Below are 27,044 nucleotides of genomic sequence, written 5' to 3' on the forward strand. Positions count from 1 at the left end.
ATTAAGACCATTTGAATTTACTTATACAAAACTGTTTGGAAATAATATTCTAAGTATCTGTATTTTAGACTTGGATTCAAATTCAGCATTTTCCAAGAAATGCTGGTATTATGGTTTGCTTCGGTACAGTTCATATGAAAAACCCCTTAAGACATGGTTTTGTGAAATTGAACCCAAACCTGCTTATATTTTACTAGAAGATCCCAAAAGTCAAGTCAATTTTGTCTGTTTTTTTAATATTTCTGAATGGTCCTTGTGTTTAAACATATATTTAGAATTTACAAAATATGAAATATCATGTAAGTCTTCTAAACCAATTAACAGGAGATACAAAATTAGTAAATTGGCATCTGGTGTTTTCTAATCATTTATCTTTTCTATCTCCTTAAAGAATCCTGGCTCTGCAGGAAAACTTCCTCCTACAATTTAAGATGGATGTGAGTGTTCTCCTTCCTCCTCATCAGACCTTTATTATTGTTTTACTTCAATGTGCATTAAATATTTCCTTAACATTCCTTGCATTTACATTTCAGGCTTGCAGTCAGGAAGATAGAAAAAGGGATTTTGAAAAGATATTTGCTCACTATGATGTTGTAAGTATATATTATATTATGTAATGTCTCTATGTCATTTATACAACATTCCTAATAAAAAAGAACTTCCATTAAAAACCATTTTCAAATGATTAACAAATACAAGTCTATCTGAAACATTCTGTGATATGAAGAAAATTGGGATCTACCATAAGACAAGCTATCCAACCTTTAATTAAATCAGCTAGTTTATTATATACAGTATAAGACATCTATTCAGGCTATTTTTCCTGTTCATAAACATTGCACATCTAACTTAAACCTGTAATATATAATTTGGTAAAATTTAAGACCTGTTGTTCTAGTGTTGCACTTCAAGATACAAAGTGGATTTAATTTCACTTTATACATATAACCCATGTCATAAAGCACAACATTTGAATTGAGAATAAATATATATATTTTAAGTCAATAAATATAGTTATAGTCAGGTTTGGTATCTGTAGAATTTTAATATTTCAACATTAAATGTAGAGTTCTTCATTTACCTACTAAAACAATAATGTTCTCCTTTTTGAATAAGTATAAAATGAAACCTTGAATTAAAGTTCAGAAGACTAATTATACAAAATGTTGCCCAGTAATGTAATGGTTCTCTCAAACATATATTTTCAATCTGGGGTGCAATCATTTGTACCTAACCCGTACACTCTATCAGTGCTGAGTGCCCTTCAGTCACACAAATTATATTACTTTGAATAGTTGAACAATGTTAAATGCATTTGTTACCTTTTTACACATACTCAACTCCCTAAGCTGAATTTATTTGCCTTTTTAGCTTAATGAATTTATGACTAAATGGTTATATTCATTAAAATATTGCTTTAATAAAAAAAAACAATAAATAACTGTTCTTATTTGAATATCAAACCTACCTCAAAGTATGCATAGTTTTATTTTTTTTAATTGTGAATATTCATGAAGTGATATTGATAATAAATGTATATAAATGAATCAAGAAGGCAGAAAGTCATCTGTTTATTTCCCTAAAGGCCAAAAATCAACCGAATTGGTTATATTTTTGCAGAACCACTCTTTACTCAATGCAAATAAAGAGACAGACTTTGTCTTGATGAAGAAAGCATACAAAGCCAGCATGTGCACAATTTTTTTTCTTCTCAGGCTCAAACGTTTTTCATGCTCTTAAGGTAACGTTTTCCATTTTCAAATCTATTCAGTAATAAAGTAAAAGCCTAAATCGAAATACTTCCAATACGGTTTTGGGTTTTGTTTGCTTGAAAAACTGTCTTTGTGATTTTTTTATGCTTACAGGAATGCCCACAATTAAACATCACCATAATGATGCTTTATTTTAACTAAACACTTTTTAAAAACATACAGTACAAATTTCAATGCACTGATTTAGTATGGCACTTATTTGCGACAACCTTTATTACTCATAAAAGGCCCAGTTCTGTAGTTTAGAGGTTTTCACTTGTGTGCAAATGTTTTGCCACTGTTACACAAACCAGTTACCTGTATCAACACCTTTCCAATATCAATATTCCCTCTTATTGAGAATCACATTTAAGAAGCTCACAGCAGCTCACTTTGATAAGCTAAATCTGATAAAAATGATAAACAAAGTCATGAAAGGAAATCCCACATGCACTCCAGAAAGACAAATCCCCCATCACTATTATGTTTAATTGTTACATCTAGAAAAATAGGTACCTAAGCTGAAAAGACTGAAGACTTTAGTATTCCGGCATCTCAGTGTTTTAGCAAAATAACATTATATTAGCTTGTTTTATTTATTCATGTTCATTCACTAAGTGTTTGCGTGAAGTCTACATGCATTAGCAATCACAGCCCGCAATGTGGGCTCTTCTGATGAAAGTGATCTCCACTTTTACTCAATTCTTCCCTCTAAACAATTATGAATCTCACAATAATTGCTGTAATTATTCATTTCAATATTGTTTTTATCCAAAACCACAAACATTTTTTATCCATCTATATAGCTAGATATTTCACTGCAGCAATGTGAATCAATTACCTTTTGTAAGGATACAACAGCAGTGCCTCACCTGGGATACAAACTCAGAAGCTTTAAACTCTGTTGTAAGATTAGTTATAACCATCACCTAATGATACTGCTTCAGAATATTACTCAGAATATTTGCTTAATCTCAATGTAGCACTACCTTTTTATATTAACTAGTAGGGTAGGTAGATCCTGGAAGTAATTACTGTATATGACTGGTATGATTTCTTCATCACAAACTAAGTGATTTATTTTGTTACAGAGTAAGACAGGAGCATTAGAAGGGCCAGAAGTTGATGGTTTTGTCAAAGACATGATGGAATTAGTTAAGGTATGTTTAAAGATGTTAATTTCATTCTGTGTTTTGTTAATTTTACAATCAATAAAATATCATTGTTTCACATACAGTTGGTGTCTAAAGCCCTGATTAAATCAAAGTTCGAATGACCCTTCTAAAGCAAACAAAAAATATTCCTTTTGTTTAAAAAGAGGCTTCTTTCTTCTCACTTTAAATAATCCTTTCTTGGGTGACTTGAAGGTGGGTCAGAGTTTGATTTCATTCTGCCCTAAAATGTGAAACATTTCAGTTAATCATAAATGGAAAATTTGAATGTTTCAAAAATAAAATCAGTCTTTGTTATAAGTACTAGTTTATATTTTATACTCTGACTCTTATTTTATATTCTTTTCTTCACAGCCTAGCATCAGTGGTATTGACTTGGACAAGTTCCGCCAAATTCTGCTGCATCATTGTGATGTGAACAAAGATGGTAAAATTCAGAAGAACGAACTAGCGCTATGTCTGGGATTGAAAGTAAACCCCTAATTTACTAATGAGCAAGAAGCAATACTATTGTGATTAGCCTGCAAAGCAATGATAAGCTATAACATGAGCTTTGGACCTATTGGCATGATGTAGCTTTTAGATTCTGAAGAGTATTGCATTAGGAGTGGAAGCTGGAGTATGTGATGGTATATGAACAACCAGTATGCACTCTTCTATTCATTGCACAAATGCTTGTGGATTGTGTCATTGTGGGTATGTACTGTAATATTGTTGCTGATATTTATGTCTTGAATTCCCATAGTAGTAATTCAGTAGCAGAACAAAAGGATGCTTATATGGTCGGTACAGGTAAACCAATTGCTTCTATATTGTGGTTGGCAAAGTATTGTCAACAGTGAGAGAAAGGCAACACTGATTAAACGTGAACTTTCTTTTTTTAATACTACAAACATTAGATTTATGAATGTTGTGATATTTCTTGTGCTTTGCTTCTGCTTGATTGTAGCATTTTGCATGCAAAACCAACCAAGTGTTTTCTATCTTGACAATCAAATAAACCATATTAGTGATGAAACTTTGTGGATTCTATTTTGTTCTAGATCTTAAAAGCTTCCTAAAATTTTATAATTTTAATTCTAACAGAGGGGTATTTTTCAGTTCTCTTCATTTTGGAAGCCCTCAAGAGAGTGAAACGTGCTACAATCTGAATCCCTTTCCCCAAACATATGCTTTTGCAGAAAACATCACAATTCTTGCAAAAACTCATTTCCATATAATGTTGTTACGATTAATGAGCATTTTCAGTGCTCGATTGCTAAAGGATAAAGATGTTTAATGACAAGAAGGTTTTGGTGACTAATTTGGAAATAACTTTTTAGTATGGCCATTACAATTCTAACAGCTCGTTGGCAGTCCTTGCTTTACTTATACTGTAGCAACTTGTACAGTACAATAACATCTAATTTTCCTCCTCAGTGGCCCGCAAAGGGACAAATGTTTACATTTATTACTAAATCACTTTGCTGTAGCTTCCATTCTTATTTTTTGTTATATCTGTAATGAAGAAAAATAAATCTTCATCTCATGAACTCTAGCACAGTCTGCACGCATTGTTACCCACATACTGTACATATTTATACAGTACTTAACTGTTCCGCATCATCACTACTAATTATTGTATTTTTATAGACATTTCATGTCTTCTATTTACTGTATGTCATTGTAGTGTTATCCATATATTATTTTCACCATTTGAAAACACTGAAAACACTGTCTCTCAATCATGGAAGACATGATGATTCCCTTATCTTTAGGGGGACACACTAAAGGTTAAGATTAAAAACTGTGCCCCCCAGTTCTATGAAACTAAAATAAACATCTCCTGCAGACACTGTGATTCTAATAAATATGATCCAACAGTGCACACTAAACAATCTATTGTTTGGAATTAATTAAAATTTATATCAAACCTAGAGACAGTGCTACAGTGTTTCTCAGAGTTACACCAGATGACCAGTGGGTTAGCATTTCTCTTGACGTCTAAAGTCTAGGATTTGAACTTGGTTACAAGTATTAATATAAGACCTTTCTCTTACAGAGATAAAAAAAGTAAAAAAGTAAAAAAGTTCCTGCCAGCTAAATTTAAATGCAATCTTTCATTCAAGCCTGTCACTTGTTTTTGTAACTGAATACTATTTAATTGATTGACGGCATTCCTCAAAATCCCTGTGGCAGTCAAATTATCACCTAAGCTACTATTTAGGTGGAGGTAAAATCTCAGATAATGAACCAATATGAAAGTTAAACCTCATCCACTTAAGACAACAGTGCCAAGGCAATGATGTATTCATCATGCAAGTAAATGCACAGAAAAACAGTAGTTTCATACAGAAATATTGCCTAAAAAATATAAAGTTTCACTGTTAAAAGTTGAAAGACACTGTTCTACTATGCAACAATTATAATACAGTGAAACAATTGAATGTTTATGCAAGTTGTACAAGGGAGGCGCTGGTTATGATAAGAAACCGCTGTGTTTGGAGTCTGTTCAATATTGAGGGATATTCGTAGTCACTTTACATATTTAGGATTCATGCTAGTTGTAAACATGGTTTACATACAATGAATCTTTAATTTTGCTAGCTCATTATGCACTACTTCAGGAAGAATAGCTTTTGTAGTGATGCACTATGAGCTTTTTTTATTTCCTTTATGAAAACAAAACGTTGTGGGCACACCCATCTAGCCACATAAGGACAAATGCCAGCTGGCACAGGAGAAAAAAAGCTGTGAATTCCAAATCATGGACGTTTTCATCAGAGACATTGGGATTCTGCAAGGCAGCATCATGAACAAAAAAGTGTGTTTCATTACTGTATTGCCTGGAAACCTTACGCACTAAGTGCATAACTGAGTCAACAAGGTAAAGGAAATGAGTTGTCAGAAATACTTGCCCTGTAAAATCTACTGTACAATGAGCAAAGGCAAACATTACTAATAGGTAAGCAAAGTGTTTGGGAGTATTTTTAGAGTCATTATGATGTTCCATTTTCTAAGCACTTTATATAGGCTGCATCCTGTTGCCCTCTTTAAAAGAGTTGAGTTTTGCTGTGTGTTTTTTATCCTCTGTGTTCTTCATGTAATCAGTGTACTCTATTTAAGCAGCTGCTAACAGGCAAACAGCGACAAAAAGCTACAGTGAAGAGGCTTACATCACATAAGCATCTGACTTTACCTGTCCTGTGTTTATTAACTAAGCCGGCTGTTTTAGACAACAATGTGTGAAAATACTATATGCCTATGGGTGGCACTCTTGGGATAAGGGTTATGAATTTAGAGGCCCCTGCCTGCTTTTTTTGGACTATTAGATTTATTTCAAGTGCAGCAATACTCAGGAGGGTTTCGCTGCTGCCCTTTAGAAAGGGAACACCATACGGCCAGGTCTACTTTTCACAAAAGCTTCCAAATGTTTGGATTTTCCTCAATTTCCCTTCCAGACTCTTGCAAAAGCAGCCTTTTGATTGTCAGTCAGCAAGCCGTGGATTTGATTTCTTATTTCCATCTTTCTATAGCAGCACCTGCCTGAAAATGGATCAAAAGATAACTGGGAAAACTTCATTTTAGTTCTCAATTCTGAAAGGAACTATTCAATGTATATCACTTTCTCTGCTACTGTGATAACGATTCCTGAGTAGTCTGTCTTCATTTAGAGAATAAACATAAAAGGTTAAACATTTCCAGAAACATGGGATTGCACATAATGCAGGAAAGCACAGAATACCTCCAAGGACACAACACAGCCAGAGAATGAATACAAGGAATGAATAGAAGAAATAAATGTAATATATAAAAACAAAACATTAAGTGGACGTTAATCTTAAATGTTTGTTTCCAAGGAAATTTGGCCAGTTCATTACAAAACAGACCTTCATCTGATTCTATCTTTTATTGTAAATTACACAGTTGGACAATAAGTAGCAATGTTACCTAAATTATAAAACATACAAAGGAAATTGCCAAATGGGTAAGGCAATATTTTACTCTTTTCAGATTCATTTTAAATTATGCATTCTGTAATACTATGCCCGGGCAAGTATTTTTTTGACAAATGTTAACAAATAAATTTATATTTAAATAAATCATTTTTAAAAAGCCTTTTAAATCTGTAATTCACTATGTCAGTATACTGTATCTATTTTGTTTATGGTACATATCTAGTTGATTACAGTACCTTATAATAGGAGATCTGAAGACATACTGTAGATTCAAAACATTTAGATTTACATTGCCTCCTATGGGGATTTTAACAAAAGTGTTTTGAATATAGTACCTTGAGATGAATTATCCAGCCAATCATTACCTTAATCCAGACTGTATTAATGACCTGTGCAAAAAGTGTTTAACTTTATACAATTAAAAACACCCTTGTGTGAAACAGGGTAATCATATCTAGACAGATCTAGAGAGAAAGAGAGAATGCTAGATATACTTTAGTTTTTTTATGTTTAAATCCACTTCTCTTTATTTGCTGACTCATTCTGGAAATGACACCATGACATATGGCCAGGGGCTTTTTGTAACTGAGGTAAGTGCTGTTTTACAACAAAGATCATTATATTCCTATGAAACGTTACTCTAATAAACAAGGCATATCTGTGTAAGAGTTCTTCACTTTTATCCATCCCTTCCACATGGAACAATGAATATTTGCATCATAATGAGGACAGATGGTATTAGCTACAGAGGAGCAAACATTTTTTCTTGATGGATTACGTTGCTACCTGTTGGTAGGAAGCTCTAGCTTTCAGTGGAGTGACAAATGTACTGGTTAGTAAATGTCTTGTAAGAATCTAAGGAAACTTAGGAACATTCATATTCTCAGCCTCTTTTTAAACTTAAAATTGTTTGCAAATTGTACTTTTCAAAAGCTCCGTGTACTGAATTGGTCTGGTTTATCATCTTCATACATTAAATTTGTTTGTTTGAATGTTACTGTGCTTATTCTGTACAGCCATGCTAATTTGATATTTGTCCCATTTATAATTCACGAGGAATGACAACTCCCCAAAATCAAAGCGTGGCGAACTATTTTAGAGTGAATATTTGGCTTAACCCGCTTGGCTGAGGGCCGACCTCCTGGCCATAAGACGAGGAGTCCAGGACCTCCATGCAAGGTAACCAAGGGGCAGCTGCAGAGGTGGAGTTGGGGTGGAAGTGGGATGCAAAAGTCGCATGTGAGGGAGAGGAAGATATCGCATTTGGTATTTATAGCATTCGGTGGAGGAAGGATGAAGGGAGTGATTGCTAATCGCTGAAAGCTGGGGATGAATGAGCCTGCTTGTTGTCATCCCTCCCGAACTTTAGTTAAATAAACTCCATTTCACGAGGAATGACGACGCCCCAAAATCAAAGCATGGCAAACTATTGTGGAGTGAATATTTGGCTTAACCCACTTGACTGAGGGCCGACCTCCTGGCCATAGGATGAGGAGGCCAGGACCCCCAAAAGAACCAAGTGGGACCCCAAACCACCAATGCAGAATTTGGAAGAGCTTGAAGAAGGAAAGAAGGCATGATCTGTGGCGTGTGGATTGTGCAGCGGTTGGGCAGTCGGAGTGCCTGTCTGTATTCTGTATAGGTTTGCTGTAGGGAAGTCGCTTCTGTTGGCCTGGCAAGTCACTTATTATGGATACATGTTGAGGCGTTGACGGAAGGGAATAAGAACGGACGCGAGGTCTAAGTGATGAGGAACCATGTAGGCTCTTCGTGGATGGGAAAGGAAAATCGCTACTATTATTAGAATGGGTTAGTGGTGTCGGCGTTATCTGGATGGGTACGGGCCCGTGTTTGTGATTGTGTCCCCCAAAAGCAGCAGTGGAAATTGGAGACTACTGCGCTTGATTTGCACGTTGATCAGGAGGAGGAATGGAAGTAGACAGTAGTGACTTGGCCTTTTATAGCCATTAACTTGGATGAGGGTTTTCCGAAAGGACAGAGTGGCAGGCTCGAAGAAAGTGTGGAGGCTTGTAAACCTTATGGCTAGTGACACCTTGCTATCGGACGGTAAATTGGGTATAAGGAGCTGGCTGCTGGGACTCGTGTACTCTGGAACTGGATGGCGAGCATTGATGGCCTTATGACAGATCCATATGGGCGCTGTGGAGAGGAAAACAAAAACTCCCGTTGGGAGAAAATAAACCTCTTGGTGTCCCGGCCCAATGGATGCCCCCCCCTCCGGGCAGCTAGGCATGTTTTGGATAGCTCCGGGCTCCAGCTGTGGTACTGTAGCTCATGGAATTTACATGAAGTGAGAGCAGTACTGGATCGGAGAAGTAGCGGTGCGAAGTGGGAGAGATGATCCCTGGTGCTGGATTGGACATCAGGGGGCGGTTGATGAGCAGGCAGGGGTAGGAGGCTGGGTGGACCCAGGGCCAGGAGGTGGTGGTGACAGCCAGGGAGGATGAGAAAGAGAAATGGGCCTGGGGTCGGATCGGACGCCGGGGATAAAACGCGCATGAGATGAGGGAATGAGGTGAGGTACTTACATGTGCGGATGTTGAGGGGGGTGGCTTTGGCACGAACAGAGGACAGAAGGGATGAGACTGAGGCTGGATAGGGGGAAAAGAGGCAACGAGAGAGGGATGCTAACCTAGGGCGACTGGCAAGAGAAATGAACTTGGAGCCTGAACTGGGTGCCAGAGATGGGGAAGCGAGCGAAGGAGGAGTGGATTAGACATGTGGAGTGGGGGGACAGGGATGAAACGGGGGCATGGGATGAAGGACAGGGACACGGTTCTGAATTGAACACCGGGGATTTGCCAACATGGCGGTGAGCATGCATTTGCCGAGTGCAGCCCCTTTTGTTTTAACGGGAGAAGTATCTGGATGTTCGGATGCTAGGTGTTTCGAATGGATGGGTTGGGAACGGCGGGTTCTGGTCTTGGGAAAGGCATGGCTGTTTTATGCAGGGCCTGCGAGGGCATGCGAGGACGGCGGGAGGGGGACGGCGGGGCATGCGGGGACAGCGGGGGGCTGCGAGGGCCTGCAGGGACGGTGGGGGGGAGACAGTGGGAGTGTGCAAGGCCTGCGAGGATGGCGGAGGGCTGCGAAGGATGGCGGAGACGTGGCGTGGCGGCACCCGAGTTTAGAGAGGAAGCTGGGTAAGAGCGGGGTGCGGGCCCGACCAGCACGCTCCCAGTGTTTGCCCTGGGGGAGGAGGCAGTGGTGGCTATCGTTAGTGACGAGGAGGGCTCCCTGGAGCTGTGCAAGATGGAGGCCGAGGGCGACGGCCGGGGAGAAGACAATGAGCTGGAGCGCCTCTCCCTGGATTCGGATGCTTCCGACGAGTGATCCAAAGAGGATGGGTACCCGACGGTGTGCTTGGGCTTGGACACCGTTGACAGCAGGTTTGCAGGATTGGACTGCCGTTGCCCGGTGAAGGCGGGATGCAGATGGATGTGTAGCGGGACGAGACGACGGAAGACAAGGGGCGGATGCATGGGCAGCTTAACTTTTTTTTGCGTATTCACGTTTCGTTCTCTTTCCTCACCCTTTTTATTGTGAGAGCTGGCGTTTTTAAATGGCTGCGAACCCTTTCATTGATGAACCCATGTAAAACTGGGTTAAAAGCTGTTTAATATCCCAGAAGTGAGAAGCCGACTAGCTGTCTCCGGTCTGGGCTGGAGAACGGTTGCGTGGACGACGTCAGCAGGGGGCGCCGGAAAATTTGGAAGCGTTTTTTTTTAACTGGACTGTCGCAAACCATTAGATCGCGGCGTCAGGTCTGTAATTGCGGGAGAAACCGGAGAAAAGGAGGAGCGGATATGCGCGTCTGCGGTGGTAACGTTTACGTATGAGGCAGGGGCTGCTTGGAGAATTCGCTGCGGAGGAAGGAGAGCTGGATCCGTGGCGAGGCGGGGTCGATAATTGCAGAATGTGAACTTGAGCGAGGAGTTGAATCTTGAGAGAGCTGGCCGGAGATGAGCGCTGCTGGTAGGAAGGCAGGCAGGCTGGTCGAAGAGTGTAGGGGAATCCTCTGTGCTGCCAGAGGTTCTTCGTCGTAGCAGAAAATAAACGGGACTGAGGGCGATCGGAACGCAAGAGAAAAAGCATGGGCTTGTGCAACGCGAAAGACGAACCCGAATATACAAAAGTCTCACGCGAGGGAGAGAGAGATATCGCATTTGGTATTTATAGCATTTGGTGGAGGAAGGACAAAGGGAGTGATTGCTTATCGCTGACAGCTGGGGATGATTGAGCGTGGTTGTTGTCATCCCTCCCGAACTTTAGTTAAATAAACTCAATTGAAATAGCGATCACATTGTTCTGCTAGAACATACTGTATAGACCTGCTATTAGCTCTTACTTCATAGATCCATTTTTTTCTAAAATCATGATTGGTTCTCCTACTGTATGTTCTCTGTTGAGTGCCCATGTAAATCTCCTTCTGGTTCATTAAATATTTTTGAAAAAATAACCTTACATACAAATATTATTTCAGCACATTAGAATTAGGTCAAGTTCCCACTTTCTGTAGTATGTTTTCTTTTCACTTATTTGTAGGATTTTGAGAGAAAAATGGTCTTCTCAAGGTGGTACCAAAAGCTAAAAAATTAGTGTGAGGAAATTAGAAAAACGTCATCCGGCATTTGAGACTGCATTTACTCAGACATTGAGCTTTAGACAATGCATGTTGAAAAGCATGGTGTAGCCAGGTGTGTTGAGCCAGACAAGAACTTTTGAAAGACTACAAATGAGAAGGCCATTAAGGCTGTCTATCTTGTGTGGTTGTTGGTAGCTAAAAGAACCAAGGATATCATCCAACCTTTTCTTAAAAAAAGCAACCATCTTCAGCCTGGCTGGGTATATTATACTAGATTCCCATATCCTTTTGTATAAAAACATGCCCCCCATACAGTTTTTCAAAAAGACTTCCCAGTACTGTACTTTGCACTTATCTGCAAAAGGTTTGTGTCTCACTGTTGATTCTGAAGAAATCCATTGGTTTGACAGTGCCTTCCAATATTTGACTCAGGTTGCATTATAGTCTGCTCTGATCAATATTTAAAAGATTCATTTTTTTAGGGCTGCCAGTGTGGGACGTTCCTTTACTGCATGCCTGGGAATGTGACTGGCTGCTCTCCTGGAGATTGATATTGATACTGTAACTTTTATGCAATATTCTATTAGGGGTATTACTAACATTACACAATTTTAGTGTATCATTCTCTGCTTTTGCATATATACTGTATGTCAATGCTGTTTGCTGTTTTTAATTGCTTCCCCACATTGGCTAAAGGAATTGTTTTCATAAGCAGTTTCTTCAGGCTTGTTTCCTTTTCAGCTTCTGTAGTGTTTGCTAAGCCTAACACTTTTAGTGCGTATACCAAAATCAAAATAATTTACATACACTTGGACAAATGTTGGACACATTTGCATACATTTGGACAAACAGTGGGCCTAATTCAGATCACTATGGTAATGTGATACCAGAAGCAACATAAAAGTAGCCGAGATGCACATGAGCAGGTGCCATGATAGCAACACCAGTTACATCACATCGGTAAACAGAGAGTAGCATAGGTGCCAAAACAAGGGGAAAGTGGTTGCTAAGAGTTACATGATCCTTATTGTATTTGGTATAATTAAGATAAAAAATAGTAAATAGTCCTGAACATTTAAGCATTCACAGCTCATGCAACAAACATTGATTGCACATGAACTCTTCCTTTACTCTTTTTTCTATTGAGAAACATCCTGCATCTTCACACATGTTCAGAATATGTGTAGCAAAGGCCATTGTGTAGATAGGGTGACCAGACGTGCTCTTTTTCCTGGACATGTCCTCTTTTTGACACCTAAAATATCGGGCCGTCCGGGATTTGTAAAATTCCAAAAATTGTATGGGATTTTGTTTTGCTCGTTACTCAGACTGTGTAAACATAGATCTACATATTTTCATTTGTTCCATGTATTACCGGTAGATGTGTTGAACTTACCTGCAGCGTACGCAGCATACTGTAGCTTGGTACTGTGTGTATGCGTGGAAGACGTTGCTAGGAAACGCATAGGGGTTTGTTTAAAGAAAAGCATGCATTACAGTTTGACCCAGTTGACAGCTAGGAGGAGGGTGCAGAGCTGCGTTTCGATTGAACACCAGATCATAAGTACAAAAGGTGCCCAAACGAAAGTGTGAATTTACAGACGCGTTAAAAAATAAATAACTGTGTTTTCGACCTGGGCGTGAAGAGTGGGAAGCCGAATGTATTATCTGTAGAGCTGGCACATACTGTACGAGTCAGTAGCAAATAAAGGCGCTAGCGACTTAGAAACTGACGTTCACTCTATAAAGCACAAAACTGCTGTTAAGGGTGAGAGCTCGTCAGCAAAAGTGACAGACTATTTTGCAAGACCAGGTAAAACAGAGGATGCTGTAACTGGAGCTAAGGGTGTTTTGGCATTTTACACAGTTAAGCATCACAATAGTTACAGAACAATGGATTGTACACCTGCTTTGATAAAGAAGGCATTCCCAGATTCCGACACTGCCCCAAAATTGTCATATGCTCACACCAAGACAGAAGCAATCATTAATGCTGAATTGCACCGCACTCTGTTGAAGCAGCTCTAAAAGCACTTGAAGAAATTCTTTGTGGCATTGCAACTGATGGCAGCAATCATGGTGCAGTCAAAATATTCCCAGTCATAGTTCAGTATTTTGATTGGAAGAAAGATGGTGCGCAAACTAAATTAATCGAAGTCAAAAGCACATCCAATGAGACAGCTGAGATGATTGTTCAACATTGGAAAACAAAGGACAGTCAAAGAAATGTATTGCATTTACTGATGACAACTGCAATACAATGTTTGGAGGGGTCGGGTGTGATGAAGGGGGAAGCAATGTATTTGCTAATATAAAGAATTTGTTGCAGAACAAAACTTTGATTGGTGTTGGTTGCCCAGCACATGTCTTGAACAACTGTGTTCATCATGGAGTACATATTGGATGTTGACATTGAGAGCATCTTCACAACTTACCAATACTTTCACATCTACAGTGTGCGCACAGAGAATTTCAAGGAGTAATGTGAGTTTGTTGATATTGAATACAGCAAGACGTGATGGCTGTCATTGTTCCCAGGTATTGAGAGGCTGCTACAAATGTTTCCAGCACTGAAGGCATTTTTTCAGTCACAAGAAAAGCACCATCTGTGATAAGATTTTTTTTAAATGACTTCAGTGAGATTAACATCTGGCACATATACAGTATTCATTCATGTGTGTATTCCAATCACACATTCAAGAGATGGAAAGGGATGACAATTCAGTTGTTGAAGTGAAGAAAATCTTGAACCAAGTGCACAACATGTTTCCTGAATGCAAGAAACAAAATGTCATATCTCTTAAAGTGAAGGGATTTTGGGCACAAATGCACAAGGATAGACATGATAAAGAGTATGACCATTTCTGTGATCAGGTTCAACGTCTGTATAGTTCAGGCCTGGAATATCTGGACAAGTGGATGAGCCCCATGGAGGAGTTTTCTTCTTTCATGTGGATGGATCTGTGTCAGGCACCAGATTGGAAAGACTTGGACGCCTGTATCAAATACCTGGGAGACAAAGGTGTGCCGATTGATGATGCAAAGTGCTTTGATCAGATCAGCAATCTAAGAAAATTCATAGAAATTCATAGAAAACTAACAATGAGGAAGAATTCAAAGATCTGCAAGCACACCAGAAGTGGAATAAATATGTGGAGAGGTCTAAAAGGATTAAGTGTCATTCAGAGCTGCTGAAGATTGCACAGTTTTAACCATTTCCTCCCACAATGCAAATGTAGAATGTCTGCTCACTGTTGCAAAGCAAGTGGACAAAAGAAAGGAATCAACATTCTGTTGAGTCACTAAAGGGAATTCTATGTGTGCAATACAATTTCAGACATATGTCTTGCAACGATTTTCATACTTGACTTGCTACTTGCTACTAATACTAATATACAGTACAGCTTATTCAATATAAAGTGAATCACAGAGTACATTTCACCCAGCACAGGATGTATAAAATGGGTTTAATAAATTCAGATACTATACATGCTCACACTGTACACTAGCCACTCCAGATAACTACTTCCATTCTAATTGGCTCTGCCCTACAACACAACGTTTTTGGCAGGCGGTTATTGATAGAATGTCCCTCCTTATGAGCTGCAGCATTCCTTAATCTGCATCTCTTTGTTTACTGGGAGATCTCTCAGTAATTAATCCACCGATTCTATATCCCCAAACAATACTCATCACCTAAACAATTGCCAAGAACTGCACTGGACTTTTTGAACTGGAAAACCAGAAATACACTTAATGCCACACAATGGTTAAATCTTCTTATAGAACATTTATCAATGGAGGAAATGAAAGCCTCTATTAAAATTCAAATTACACATTTTGAAGAAACTTGGGCTTCATTTATTGAAAATCTAAATCTACAGTCCACACTCGCATATACTGAGTACAAAGAGACACTTACATATAAGAGTGCATGTACACTTTTAGATTATGCACCATGTATCACCATTATATGCCACAATTTCCTTTTTTTCTCAAGGGTCCATTATCATACTTATCATCCCATGATATTGTTATTATCCCTCCTTTATATGTAATAAGTAACCGGTACTAAATGTAACCAGTGCCATGATAGCTTAGACGGCAAGGGCATCTAGCACCTGACTTGAAGGTCCTGGGTTCAATCCCAGGTAGGGGCAAGTGATGTATCTTGCTCTAATTCCTACCAGATGGCTCCCAGGTCCACTCAGCCTGCTTTCCAAATGCGTACTGGGGGTTAATCCTTCTGGGGGTAATAGGCTGGCTGGAGTGTGATGTTGACCACATCACCTCCACCTCCAGTGTTGGGTGTTTGAGAAAAAATGGTGGCCCTCCTCCCCCATTCCCCTCCATGGGGCTTTATGGCCTGAAAAGAGACCTACCTACTTAATGTAACCATACATTTTCCCTTTTATACCTCACATTTACATTCTGTCCTGTTCCTTCTTGTCATGTATTTCAAATGTGTTTTATCATATGTGTCTGTCTGTTACGGTTTTTTCTTTTTTTCCTATTCTTGTTGAATTTGCAGAATCAAAATAAGTTGTAATGAGGTTTCTTAACCACTCCAGCATTGGATCAGTGACTGTCCACAGATGGGATAGCAAAGCTATCTTTTTTTAAAGAAATATATTTTGCTGAGGCGTTTGAGTCTGACCTGGGTAATTTTCCCTATGGGATGAGATGGGTGACTGGTACTGTGTCCTGCTTTGTGGCACTTGCCCCTACAAAGCTGATCCCCAAAAAGCCAAATCTACTGCAGTGAGGTGTGCATGACTGCGACCCTGCCTGCTGGCCCCCTGGAAGAGATCAAAGTTCAGGGTGCCTCTGGCAGCTTGGTGTCTGTGCTAGATCCTGTTGATACTCTGTGACTGAAGGACAGCACCTGAACACCCTGTCTATCCTGTACACTAACAGTCATGTTTGGCTTGTGGACTTGGAGTACACGGTCAGGGTGGTGTATGTTCCCAGTGATGGCCCAAGAATTGAGTTGGTGATGTCCTGAAGAGCACCTTACTGCCCTCTGCTGTGTTGTCACAGGGAGTGCAGCTCCATATTTCTACAGATGAGAGCTACTCCAGCTTCTACCCTCAATAGCACTGGCCCCTCCCCAACCTGGTACTGCTGGTGCACCACTGCATTGCCTATCTCTGCTCTGATGATGATGACTGCTCCAATCCTTTGGACTATGGCTACACTTCCACCCTGCACATCCACTCCAAGCTGCCTCTGCTCAAGCACCACCGTCACTTCCACTACACCCTCCAGGTCCTGGACATCACTTCCTACACCTACACAATGAGGAAATCTACTTCATGTGCTCCACAGAGCTGTGCCTACCATCTGAGTGGTAGCGTGTGGAGGGTTGCTTTGATAGCTGCAAATTTCCAGTGCTAGAAAACCCAGATGTTGACAAGTGCTGTTGGAACACCCAGTCTTACAAGAGATGTGGCCCCTAGAGACTGAGGGACAGGTTAAGCCAGGACCCGGCAGTATCTCTTGGGGATGTCCTGATTGTTAATATTGGGGAAAGTCAATCCTAATAAAGATGGTGCTCAAATGGGAAAAAAAATTGAATTTGAATACTTGGCAACGGTCTGGGGTTCTCTTGTTAAGTCAAGATGCACACCTTGTTTGTAGATATTGCAACTTGTATGTTGTATGGTTATGTTGTGTGCTGCTTACTGTGAGTGCTGCATTATTCATAAAAAAACTGGAAAAAGTACAATTGCAATATATAAGAAACGTTACAAACAAGAGGAGGCAAAGAAGATATTCCTCCTGTCAAAAATGTTTGCTCGTGGTTAGTTTTGATGTTTGTGTTTACTCTGCTTGTTTCACAGGTGTTTGATCGGTTTATGATTCAGAAATATAGCAGGCACGTGCATGATGCTGAGCCCAGATTAATGAAGAAAGATTAAGTGAACACGTCTTGCAAGGATAAACATTATTAAAGTTGATTGTTCTTATAACCATGAGTGAAATGTAATTTTTATAATGTGCAGAACATATTGTTGGTGCGACTGACTTCCAAAACCACTACTTTGCAACTATTAACATAATGCATTTCCTATTCACAGGAAAACCTTTTTTGGTGTATTTATTATTGTTCATGTTGTTGTTCAGTGATACAACTCTACAATACTGAGCACATGGTGACTTTGATTTAATTTATGAGCCTTCCATGTTGCAAAAAGGGGAACAGGTTAAACATTTCATACATGCATGTAACAACTTATACAGTGTGTCATATTCAATCAAGTTAATCTGTTAACATTGCATAATTAGAACATATGGTTTTATCAAAAATATATTTTTGCCTTTAATTTTCATAAGCAATAACTTTAAATATTTTTCTAGAAAACATTTAAAATATTTTTTAAAGCTGGTATTGTTACTGTAATTTATACCTCCCAATCTTAAATGCTCTATGATAACATTTGTCTCATGTCCATAGTTGTTTACCTCACTTAACCTTCACATGACTCTTTTAGAAACAAATATTTACAGTAGGTATATCACTCTGTAAAAATTCTAAACTGTTATCCTTTTACAGATATGTCAAATATTTTCCCAGGCTTGCGTAGACATGTAATATATGTATAAATCCTATACTGGTAAATCTCCCTGTGGCCCATTTCCACATGGAATATGGGTTCAGAATAGTTTTTTTTTAATTAGTTCTAAAAATAATTCAATGTCTGTACATTTTCCTTTTTGACTCATTTACAAATACACTTCTGTAGGCAGCATTGCAATTGCTGTAATTTCCTCAAGCTGTACAACATAGCTAATAACATTGTGGTACATAGTCATTATGTGTGCACTGTGTTTTGGGTGCCATTAAGGGATTCTTGGCATTGTGGTGCCCCATATTAAGCAGATAATTTCCAGGGTCTTGCTTCTTAGCACAATGGGAGCTGTCATGGAATTAGGAAACCCAGACAGGTGGTAATTAGATCCCAGCACAGAGGAAAAGCAGAGATTTCATCAGGCTTGGGGGTATCCATGGACAACATCCAAATCACTGAAACACAGTGACCTTCCACAGCTGAACTTTTCCCAATATAAGGTTTTTGAGTTTGACAACAAAATTAAGGACTGGCCACAGATTGCTTGACTGTAATACTCCCCTTTCTCTTGCGCAGATTTAAAACAAGCCATTATCCTGCTATATATTGTGCATTTTGTGACACATGTGTGTTTTATATGCTAAAAGTGGAAAAAACTATTGACTCTACATCTCTCATTTTAACTTTCACGGCTTAGAAGACTCCTCCTACTGGTCAGATAACTTTGGGACTTGGTAGAGAGCGAACATCTGACTAATGTAAGTTAAATTGAAACCTCAATGAAAGGCAGCAAATGGAAATTTTGTTAGGCTGTTATATCCAGTTGTATATAGAGGATACAGCCTGTGCTGTAAGATAGAATAAAGATAGAATAAGATAGAAGCACGGAGGTGCTTCACTAAAAGCTTTAGAAATACTGTAGAGAGAATTACTATTATCCCCAAGAGCTCATTTGGTTCACAGCAGCAGATAGTATAAAGAAAATTCACAGACACAAAATACACATATACTGTACATGCACAAGAGAATCATCTGTTGTACAAGGTGATGGTCATAGGTATAAATGGGAACTAAACCTCTTTATTTTTAAATTGAGAAATCTGCATCTGCATTCTGAGGGAAGTAACTGGAATTCATTTAACAAGTGATGTGATCCACTAGGATAGAACAGGCTTTATTGTATGTAAGATAGGGTAGAAAGACCAGCACCATTTAATTTTTTGACAATACTCCCAAGTTCAGACTCTTACTCTTACTCTTCAGATTCATATTCTCAAACCACAGTTCAGGGCAAAAGTTGAAGCAGACTCAATAAAAGTCTTATAAAACATTATAAACAATTAATTATTAACCTTAAATACTTACGCTTTCTTAAGATAAATGGATTACATTGCTCTTCTTTGAAAATAGAATTGACATTTGCCTAAAACATTTAACTTGCAGTCCAGAACAGTCTCTACATATTCATATTTATGAACCATTTCAACTGATTCACCCCTGATGCAGGTTGGAGTGGGGGTCTGAGGGTTCTTCCAGGAATTAATTGCCATGTCTTTGGTTGTAAAGCCATTCAGCTACAAAACATTTTGTTCACACCCAGTCACAAACTCACCTACAACTGCCCCATGGTCCATGATGGACTGTTACTGCAGAAAAATTGAGGCATAGACAAGGTCCAAACTGAGCCAAAGACCAAAATGAACTGGAGCAAGAAAGCAAGAACATATCCTTCTTACATTTCACTTTCTCTAGCTTCTCATTTGAAATTGAAAGCACAAAGCTGAAAGCAATACAAATTGTATCACTGGGACAGAGTAGCCTGTCACAAGGTACAGGTAGCACAGAAAATACATTATTCATACACCCTCCATTGAGCAGTTGTTAGATAGGTTCCTGAGGGTGCACACAATGGTCTTGCTACCATTATTTCATAAACATAAAACATACACTTACATATGGATATGAGTGAGTATTGTGATGTAAATGGTAAGTGCTCACAAAACAGAATGAATAATACTCACTGTTTGTTTGGTGTTGGTACGTTTAGGTTGGGTCAGCCTATGGTGGCCTCAGACCAAACCTTAGCCCAGTTCTAAAGGTTTATTTATGGAGATGTTAAAACCACATGAATGTGAAGAGGGGAAAAAGTCATTGTTTGTATGTTATTGATGTTTATTTGAACTGGGATAAACAAAAATGTAAACTGTGTGTTATTAAGGTATATTTGATGACCCCAATATGCCACAAATCATGCTTATTTCACGCAGAATTCCATCTGCAGTTGACCCAACGAGAAATACTGGAAATGTCAAGCAGATTCAGTGCAGATGCACTGAAGGTGCTTTAAAGCATTACATTAAATGTTTCTGATGAGTTTGGAGTCATTTGGGTAACCTTTGGAACACAGCACGTGAAGGCAAGGTTTTTGATGGGTTTAATACAAGTGCCCGAGCTAGGGTTAGGGTTAGGGCTTGAATGAGAAGCAGACATTTTCTGATGCCTTTGCTGTGCTTTTGGAGGCAGTTGAAATGCAGGAAAAGTGTTGTTTTGTTGTTTACTTGACGACAACTTTTGGCCCACATTTGCGATTTTTGCTAAGCCGCGCGGCTGTCGCTCAAAAATAGTTAAAAATGCAAATATTTTCAAATACCCTTTTTACGTGCTAAACTCTTTCGTTTTTTGTATTGGAATCCAAATAAAGTGATACTTTTAGCCAAACTTTAGTGGAAATTGTGATGCTGACCCCAATATGCCACATTGATGGGTTTAATACAAGTGCCCGAGGTAGGGTTAGGGTTAGGGCTTGAATGAGAAGCAGACATATTCTGATGCATTTGCTGTGCTTTTGGAGGCAGTTGAAATGCAGGAAAAGTGTTGTTTTGTTGTTTCCATGACGACAACTTTTGGCGCACATTTGCTATTTTTGCAAAGCCGCGCGGCTGTCGCTCAAAAATGGTTAAAAATGCAAAAATTTTCAAATGCCCTTTTTACGTGCTGAACTCTTTCGTTTTTTGTATTGGAATCCAAATAAAGTGATACTTTTAGCCACACTTTAGTGGAAATTGTGATGCTGACCCCAATATGCCACAAATCATGCTTATTTCATGCAGAATTCCAGCTGCAGTTGACCCAACGAGAAATGTTGGAAATGTCAAGCAGATTCAGTGCAGATACACTGAAGATGCTTTAAAGCATTACATTAAATGATGTTTCTGATGAGTTTGGAGTCATTTGGGTAAATTTTGGAACACAGCACGTGAAGGCAAAGTTTTTGATGGGTTTAATACAAGTGCCCGAGCTAGGGTTAGGGTTAGGGCTTGAATGAGAAGAAGACATTTTCTGATGCATTTGCTGTGCTTTTGGAGGCAGTTGAAATGCAGGAAAAGTGTTGTTTTGTTGTTTCCTTGACGACAACTTTTGGCCCACATTTTTGATTTTTGCTAAGCCGCGCGGCTGTCGCTCAAAAATGGTTAAAAATGCAAAAATTTTCAAATACCCTTTTTACGTGCTAAACTCTTTCGTTTTTTGTATTGGAATCCAAATAAAGTGATACTTTTAGCCAAACTTTAGTGGAAATTGTGGTGCTGACCCCAATATGCCACATTGATGGGTTTAATACAAGTGCCCGAGCTAGGGTTAGGGTTAGGGCTTGAATGAGAAGCAGACATATTCTGATGCATTTGCTGTGCTTTTGGAGGCAGTTGAAATGCAGGAAACGTGTTGTTTTGTTGTTTCCTTGACGTCAACTTTTGGCCCACATTTGCCATTTTTGCTAAGCCGCGCTCGCGGCTGTCGCTCAAAAATGGTTAAAAATGCAAAAATTTTCAAATGCCCTTTTTACGTGCTGAACTCCTTCGTTTTTTGTATTGGAATCCAAATAAAGTGATACTTTTATCCAAATTTTAGTGGAAATTGTGATGCTGACCCCAATATGCCACAAATCATGCTTATTTCACGCAGAATTCCAGCTGCAGTTGACCCAACGAGAAATACTGGAAATGTCAAGCAGATTCAGTGCAGATGCACTGAAGATGCTTTAAAGCATTACATTAAATGTTTCTGATGAGTTTGGAGTCATTTGGGTAACTTTTGGAACACAGCACGTGAAGGCAAGGTTTTTTATGGGTTTAATACAAGTGCCCGAGCTAGGGTTAGGGTTAGGGCTTGAATGAGAAGCAGACATTTTCTGATGCCTTTGCTGTGCTTTTGGAGGCAGTTGAAATGCAGGAAAAGTGTTGTTTTGTTGTTTCCATGACGACAACTTTTGGCCCACATTTGTGATTTTTGCTAAGCCGCGCGGCTGTCGCTCAAAAATGGTTAAAAATGCAAAAATTTTCAAATACACTTTTTACGTGCTAAACTCTTTCGTTTTTTGTATTGGAATCCAAATAAAGTGATACTTTTAGCCAAACATTAGTGGAAATTGTGATGCTGACCCCAATATGCCACAAATCATGCTTATTTCACGCAGAATTCCAGCTGCAGTTGACCCAACGAGAAATAGTGGAAATGTCAAGCAGATTCAGTGCAGATGCACTGAAGATGCTTTAAAGCATTACATTAAATGTTTCTGATGAGTTTGGAGTCATTTTGGTAACTTTTGGAACACAGCACCTGAAGGCAAGGTTTGTGATGGGTTTAATACAAGTGCCCGAGCTAGGGTTAGGGTTAGGGCTTGAATGAGAAGCAGACATTTTCTGATGCCTTTGCTGTGCTTTTGGAGGCAGTTGAAATGCAGGAAAAGTGTTGTTTTGTTGTTTCCATGACGACAACTTTTGGCCCACATTTGCGATTTTTGCTAAGCCGCGCGGCTGTCACTCAAAAATGGTTTAAAATGCAAAAATTTTCAAATACCCTTTTTACATGCTAAACTCTTTCGTTTTTTGTATTGGAATCCAAATAAAGTGATACTTTTAGCCAAACTTTAGTGGAAATTGTGATGCTGACCCCAATATGCCACATTGATGGGTTAATACAAGTGCCCGAGCTAGGGTTAGGGTTAGGGCTTGAATGAGAAGCAGACATTTTCTGATACCTTTGCTGTGCTTTTGGAGGCAGTTGAAATGCAGGAAAAGTGTTGTTTTGTTGTTTCCTTGACGACAACTTTTGGCCCACATTTGCGATTTTTGCTAAGCCGCGCGGCTGTCGCTCAAAAATGGTTAAAAATGCAAAAATTTTCAAATGCCCTTTTTACGTGCTGAACTCTTTCGTTTTTTGTATTGGAATCCAAATAAAGTGATACTTTTAGCCAAACTTTAGTGGAAATTGTGATGCTGACCCCAATATGCCACAAATCATGCTTATTTCATGCAGAATTCCAGCTGCAGTTGACCCAACGAGAAATACTGGAAATGTCAAGCGGATTCAGTGCAGATGCACTGAAGATGCTTTAAAGCATTACATTAAATGTTTCTTATGAGTTTGGAGTCATTTGGGTAACTTTTGGAACACAGCACGTGAAGGCAAGGTTTTTGATGGGTTTAATACAAGTGCCCGAGCTAGGGTTAGGGTTAGGGCTTGAATGAGAAGCAGACATTTTCTGATGCCTTTGCTGTGCTTTTGGAGGCAGTTGAAATGCAGGAAAAGTGTTGTTTTGTTGTTTACATGACGACAACTTTTGGCCCACATTTGTGATTTTTGCTAAGCCGCGCGGCTGTCGCTCAAAAATGGTTAAAAATGCAAAAATTTTCAAATGCCCTTTTTACGTGCTGAACTCTTTCGTTTTTTGTATTGGAATCCAAATAAAGTGATACTTTTAGCCAAACTTTAGTGGAAATTGTGATGCTGACCCCAATATGCCACATTGATGGGTTTAATACAAGTGCCCGAGCTAGGGTTAGGGTTAGGGCTTGAATGAGAAGCAGACATTTTCTGATGCCTTTGCTGTGCTTTTTTAGGCAGTTGAAATGCAGGAAAAGTGTTGTTTTGTTGTTTCCTTGACGACAAATTTTGGCCCACATTTTCGATTTTTGCTAAGCCGCGCGGCTGTCGCTCAAAAATGGTTAAAAATGCAAAAATTTTCAAATCCCCTTTTTACGTGCTGAACTCTTTCGTTTTTTGTATTGGAATCCAAATAAAGTGATACTTTTAGCCAAACTTTAGTGGAAATTGTGATGCTGACCCCAATATGCCACAAATCATGCTTATTTCACGCAGAATTCCAGCTGCAATTGACCCAACGAGAAATACTGGAAATGTCAAGCAGATTCAGTGCAGATGCACTGAAGATGCTTTAAAGCATTACATTTAATGTTTCTGATGAGTTTGGAGTCATTTGAGTAACTTTTGGAACACAGCACATGAAGGCAAGGTTTTTGATTAGTTTAATACAAGTGCCTGAGCTAGGGTTAGGGTTAGAGCTTGAATGAGAAGCAGACATTTTCTGATGCCTTTGCTGTGCTTTTGGAGGCAGTTGAAATGCAGGAAAAGTGTTGTTTTGTTGTTTCCATGACGACAACTTTTGGCCCACATTTGTGATTTTTGCTAAGCCGCGCGGCTGTCGCTCAAAAATGGTTAAAAATGCAAAAATTTTCAAATGCCCTTTTTACGTGCTGAACTCTTTCGTTTTTTGTATTGGAATCCAAATAAAGTGATACTTTTAGCCAAACTTTAGTGGAAATTGTGATGCTGACCCCAATATGCCACATTGATGGGTTTAATACAAGTGCCCGAGCTAGGGTTAGGGTTAGGGCTTGAATGAGAAGCAGACATTTTCTGATGCCTTTGCTGTGCTTTTGGAGGCAGTTGAAATGCAGGAAAAGTGTTGTTTTGTTGTTTCCATGACGACAACTTTTGGCCCACATTTGCGATTTTTGCTAAGCCGCGCGGCTGTCACTCAAAAATGGTTTAAAATGCAAAAATTTTCAAATACCCTTTTTACATGCTAAACTCTTTCGTTTCTTGTATTGGAATCCAAATAAAGTGATACTTTTAGCCAAACTTTAGTGGAAATTGTGATGCTGACCCCAATATGCCACATTGATGGGTTTAATACAAGTGCCTGAGCTAGGGTTAGGGTTAGGGCTTGAATGAGAAGCAGACATTTTCTGATGCCTTTGCTGTGCTTTTGGAGGCAGTTGAAATGCAGGAAAAGTGTTGTTTTGTTGTTTACATGACGACAACTTTTGGCCCACATTTGTGATTTTTGCTAAGCCGCGCGGCTGTCGCTCAGAAATGGTTAAAAATGCAAACATTTTCAAATACCTTTTTTACGTGCTAAACTCTTTTGTTTTTTGTATTGGAATCCAAATAAAGTGATACTTTTAGCCAAACTTTAGTGGAAATTGTGATGCTGACCCCAGTATGCCACATTGATGGGTTTAATACAAGTGCCCGAGCTAGGGTTAGGGTTAGGGCTTGAATGAGAAGCAGACATTTTCTGATGCCTTTGCTGTGCTTTTGGAGGCAGTTGAAATGCAGGAAAAGTGTTGTTTTGTTGTTTCCTTGACGACAACTTTTGGCCCACATTTTCGATTTTTGCTAAGCCGTGCGGCTGTCGCTCAACAATGGTTAAAAATGCAAAAATTTTCAAATGCCCTTTTTACGTGCTGAAGTCTTTCGTTTTTTGTATTGGAATCCAAATAAAGTGATATTTTTAGACAAACTTTAGTGGAAATTGTGATGCTGACCCCAATATGCCACAAATCATGCTTATTTCATGCAGAATTCCAGCTGCAGTTGACCCAACGAGAAATACTGGAAATGTCAAGCGGATTCAGTGCAGATGCACTGAAGATGCTTTAAAGCATTACATTAAATGTTTCTGATGAGTTTGGAGTCATTTGGGTATCTTTTGGAACACAGCACGTGAAGGCAAGGTTTTTGATGGGTTTAATACAAGTGCCCGAGCTAGGGTTAGGGTTAGGCCTTGAATGAGAAGCAGACATTTTCTGATGCCTTTGCTGTGCTTTTGGAGGCAGTTGAAATGCAGGAAAAGTGTTGTTTTGTTGTTTACATTACGACAACTTTTGGCCCACATTTGTGATTTTTGCTAAGCCGCGCGGCTGTCTCTCAGAAATGGTTAAAAATGCAAACATTTTCAAATACCCTTTTTACGTGCTAAACTCTTTTGTTTTTTGTATTGGAATCCAAATAAAGTGATACTTTTAGCCAAACTTTAGTGGAAATTGTGATGCTGACCCCATTATGCCACATTGATGGGTTTAATACAAGTGCCCGAGCTAGGGTTAGGGTTAGGGCTTGAATGAGAAGCAGACATTTTCTGATACCTTTGCTGTGCTTTTGGAGGCAGTTGAAATGCAGGAAAAGTGTTGTTTTGTTGTTTCCTTGACGACAACTTTTGGCCCACATTTGCGATTTTTGCTAAGCCGCGCGGCTGTCGCTCATAAATGGTTAAAAATGCAAAAATTTTCATATGCCCTTTTTACGTGCTGAACTCTTTCGTTTTTTGTATTGGAATCCAAATAAAGTGATACTTTTAGCCAAACTTTAGTGGAAATTGTGATGCTGACCCCAATATGCCACATTGATGGGTTTAATACAAGTGCCCGAGCTAGGGTTAGGGTTAGGTCTTGAATGAGAAGCAGACATTTTCTGATGCCTTTGCTGTGCTTTTGGAGGCAGTTGAAATGCAGGAAAGGTGTTGTTTTGTTGTTTCCTTGACGACAACTTTTGGCCCACATTTTCGATTTTTGCTAAGCCGCGCGGCTGTCGCTCAAAAATGGTTAAAAATGCAAAAATTTTCAAATGCCCTTTTTACGTGCTGAACTCTTTCGTTTTTTGTATTGGAATCCAAATAAAGTGATACTTTTAGCCAAACTTTAGTGGAAATTGTGATGCTGACCCCAATATGCCACAAATCATGCTTATTTCACGCAGAATTCCAGCTGCAGTTGACCCAACGAGAAATACTGGAAATGTCAAGCAGATTCAGTGCAGATGCACTGAAGATGCTTTAAAGCATTACATTAAATGTTTCTGATGAGTTTGGAGTCATTTGGGTAACTTTTGGAACACAGCACGTGAAGGCAAGGTTTTTGATGGGT

General features: G+C 39.1%; 1 protein-coding gene across 1 annotated transcript in view; it reads left to right on the forward strand.

Moving 5' to 3' along the window:
• LOC148651111 (secretagogin-like) overlaps positions 1-3,941 on the forward strand; it is a 28,363-nt gene extending 24,422 nt beyond the window's left edge. Inside the window, exons 8-11 of the mRNA XM_088601004.1 lie at positions 392-437; positions 534-593; positions 2,843-2,911; positions 3,278-3,941. Of these exons, the coding sequence (XP_088457130.1) occupies positions 392-437; positions 534-593; positions 2,843-2,911; positions 3,278-3,406 (304 nt within the window). The 3' untranslated portion in view covers positions 3,407-3,941. The remainder of the gene's footprint in view (positions 1-391; positions 438-533; positions 594-2,842; positions 2,912-3,277) is intronic.
• Positions 3,942-27,044: the final 23,103 nt, after the last annotated feature.

The sequence above is a fragment of the Lepisosteus platostomus genome, chromosome 12, assembly GCF_059453375.1.
Source record: "Lepisosteus platostomus isolate fLepPlt1 chromosome 12, fLepPlt1.hap1, whole genome shotgun sequence".
NCBI classification, from domain to species: Eukaryota; Metazoa; Chordata; class Actinopteri; order Semionotiformes; family Lepisosteidae; genus Lepisosteus; species Lepisosteus platostomus.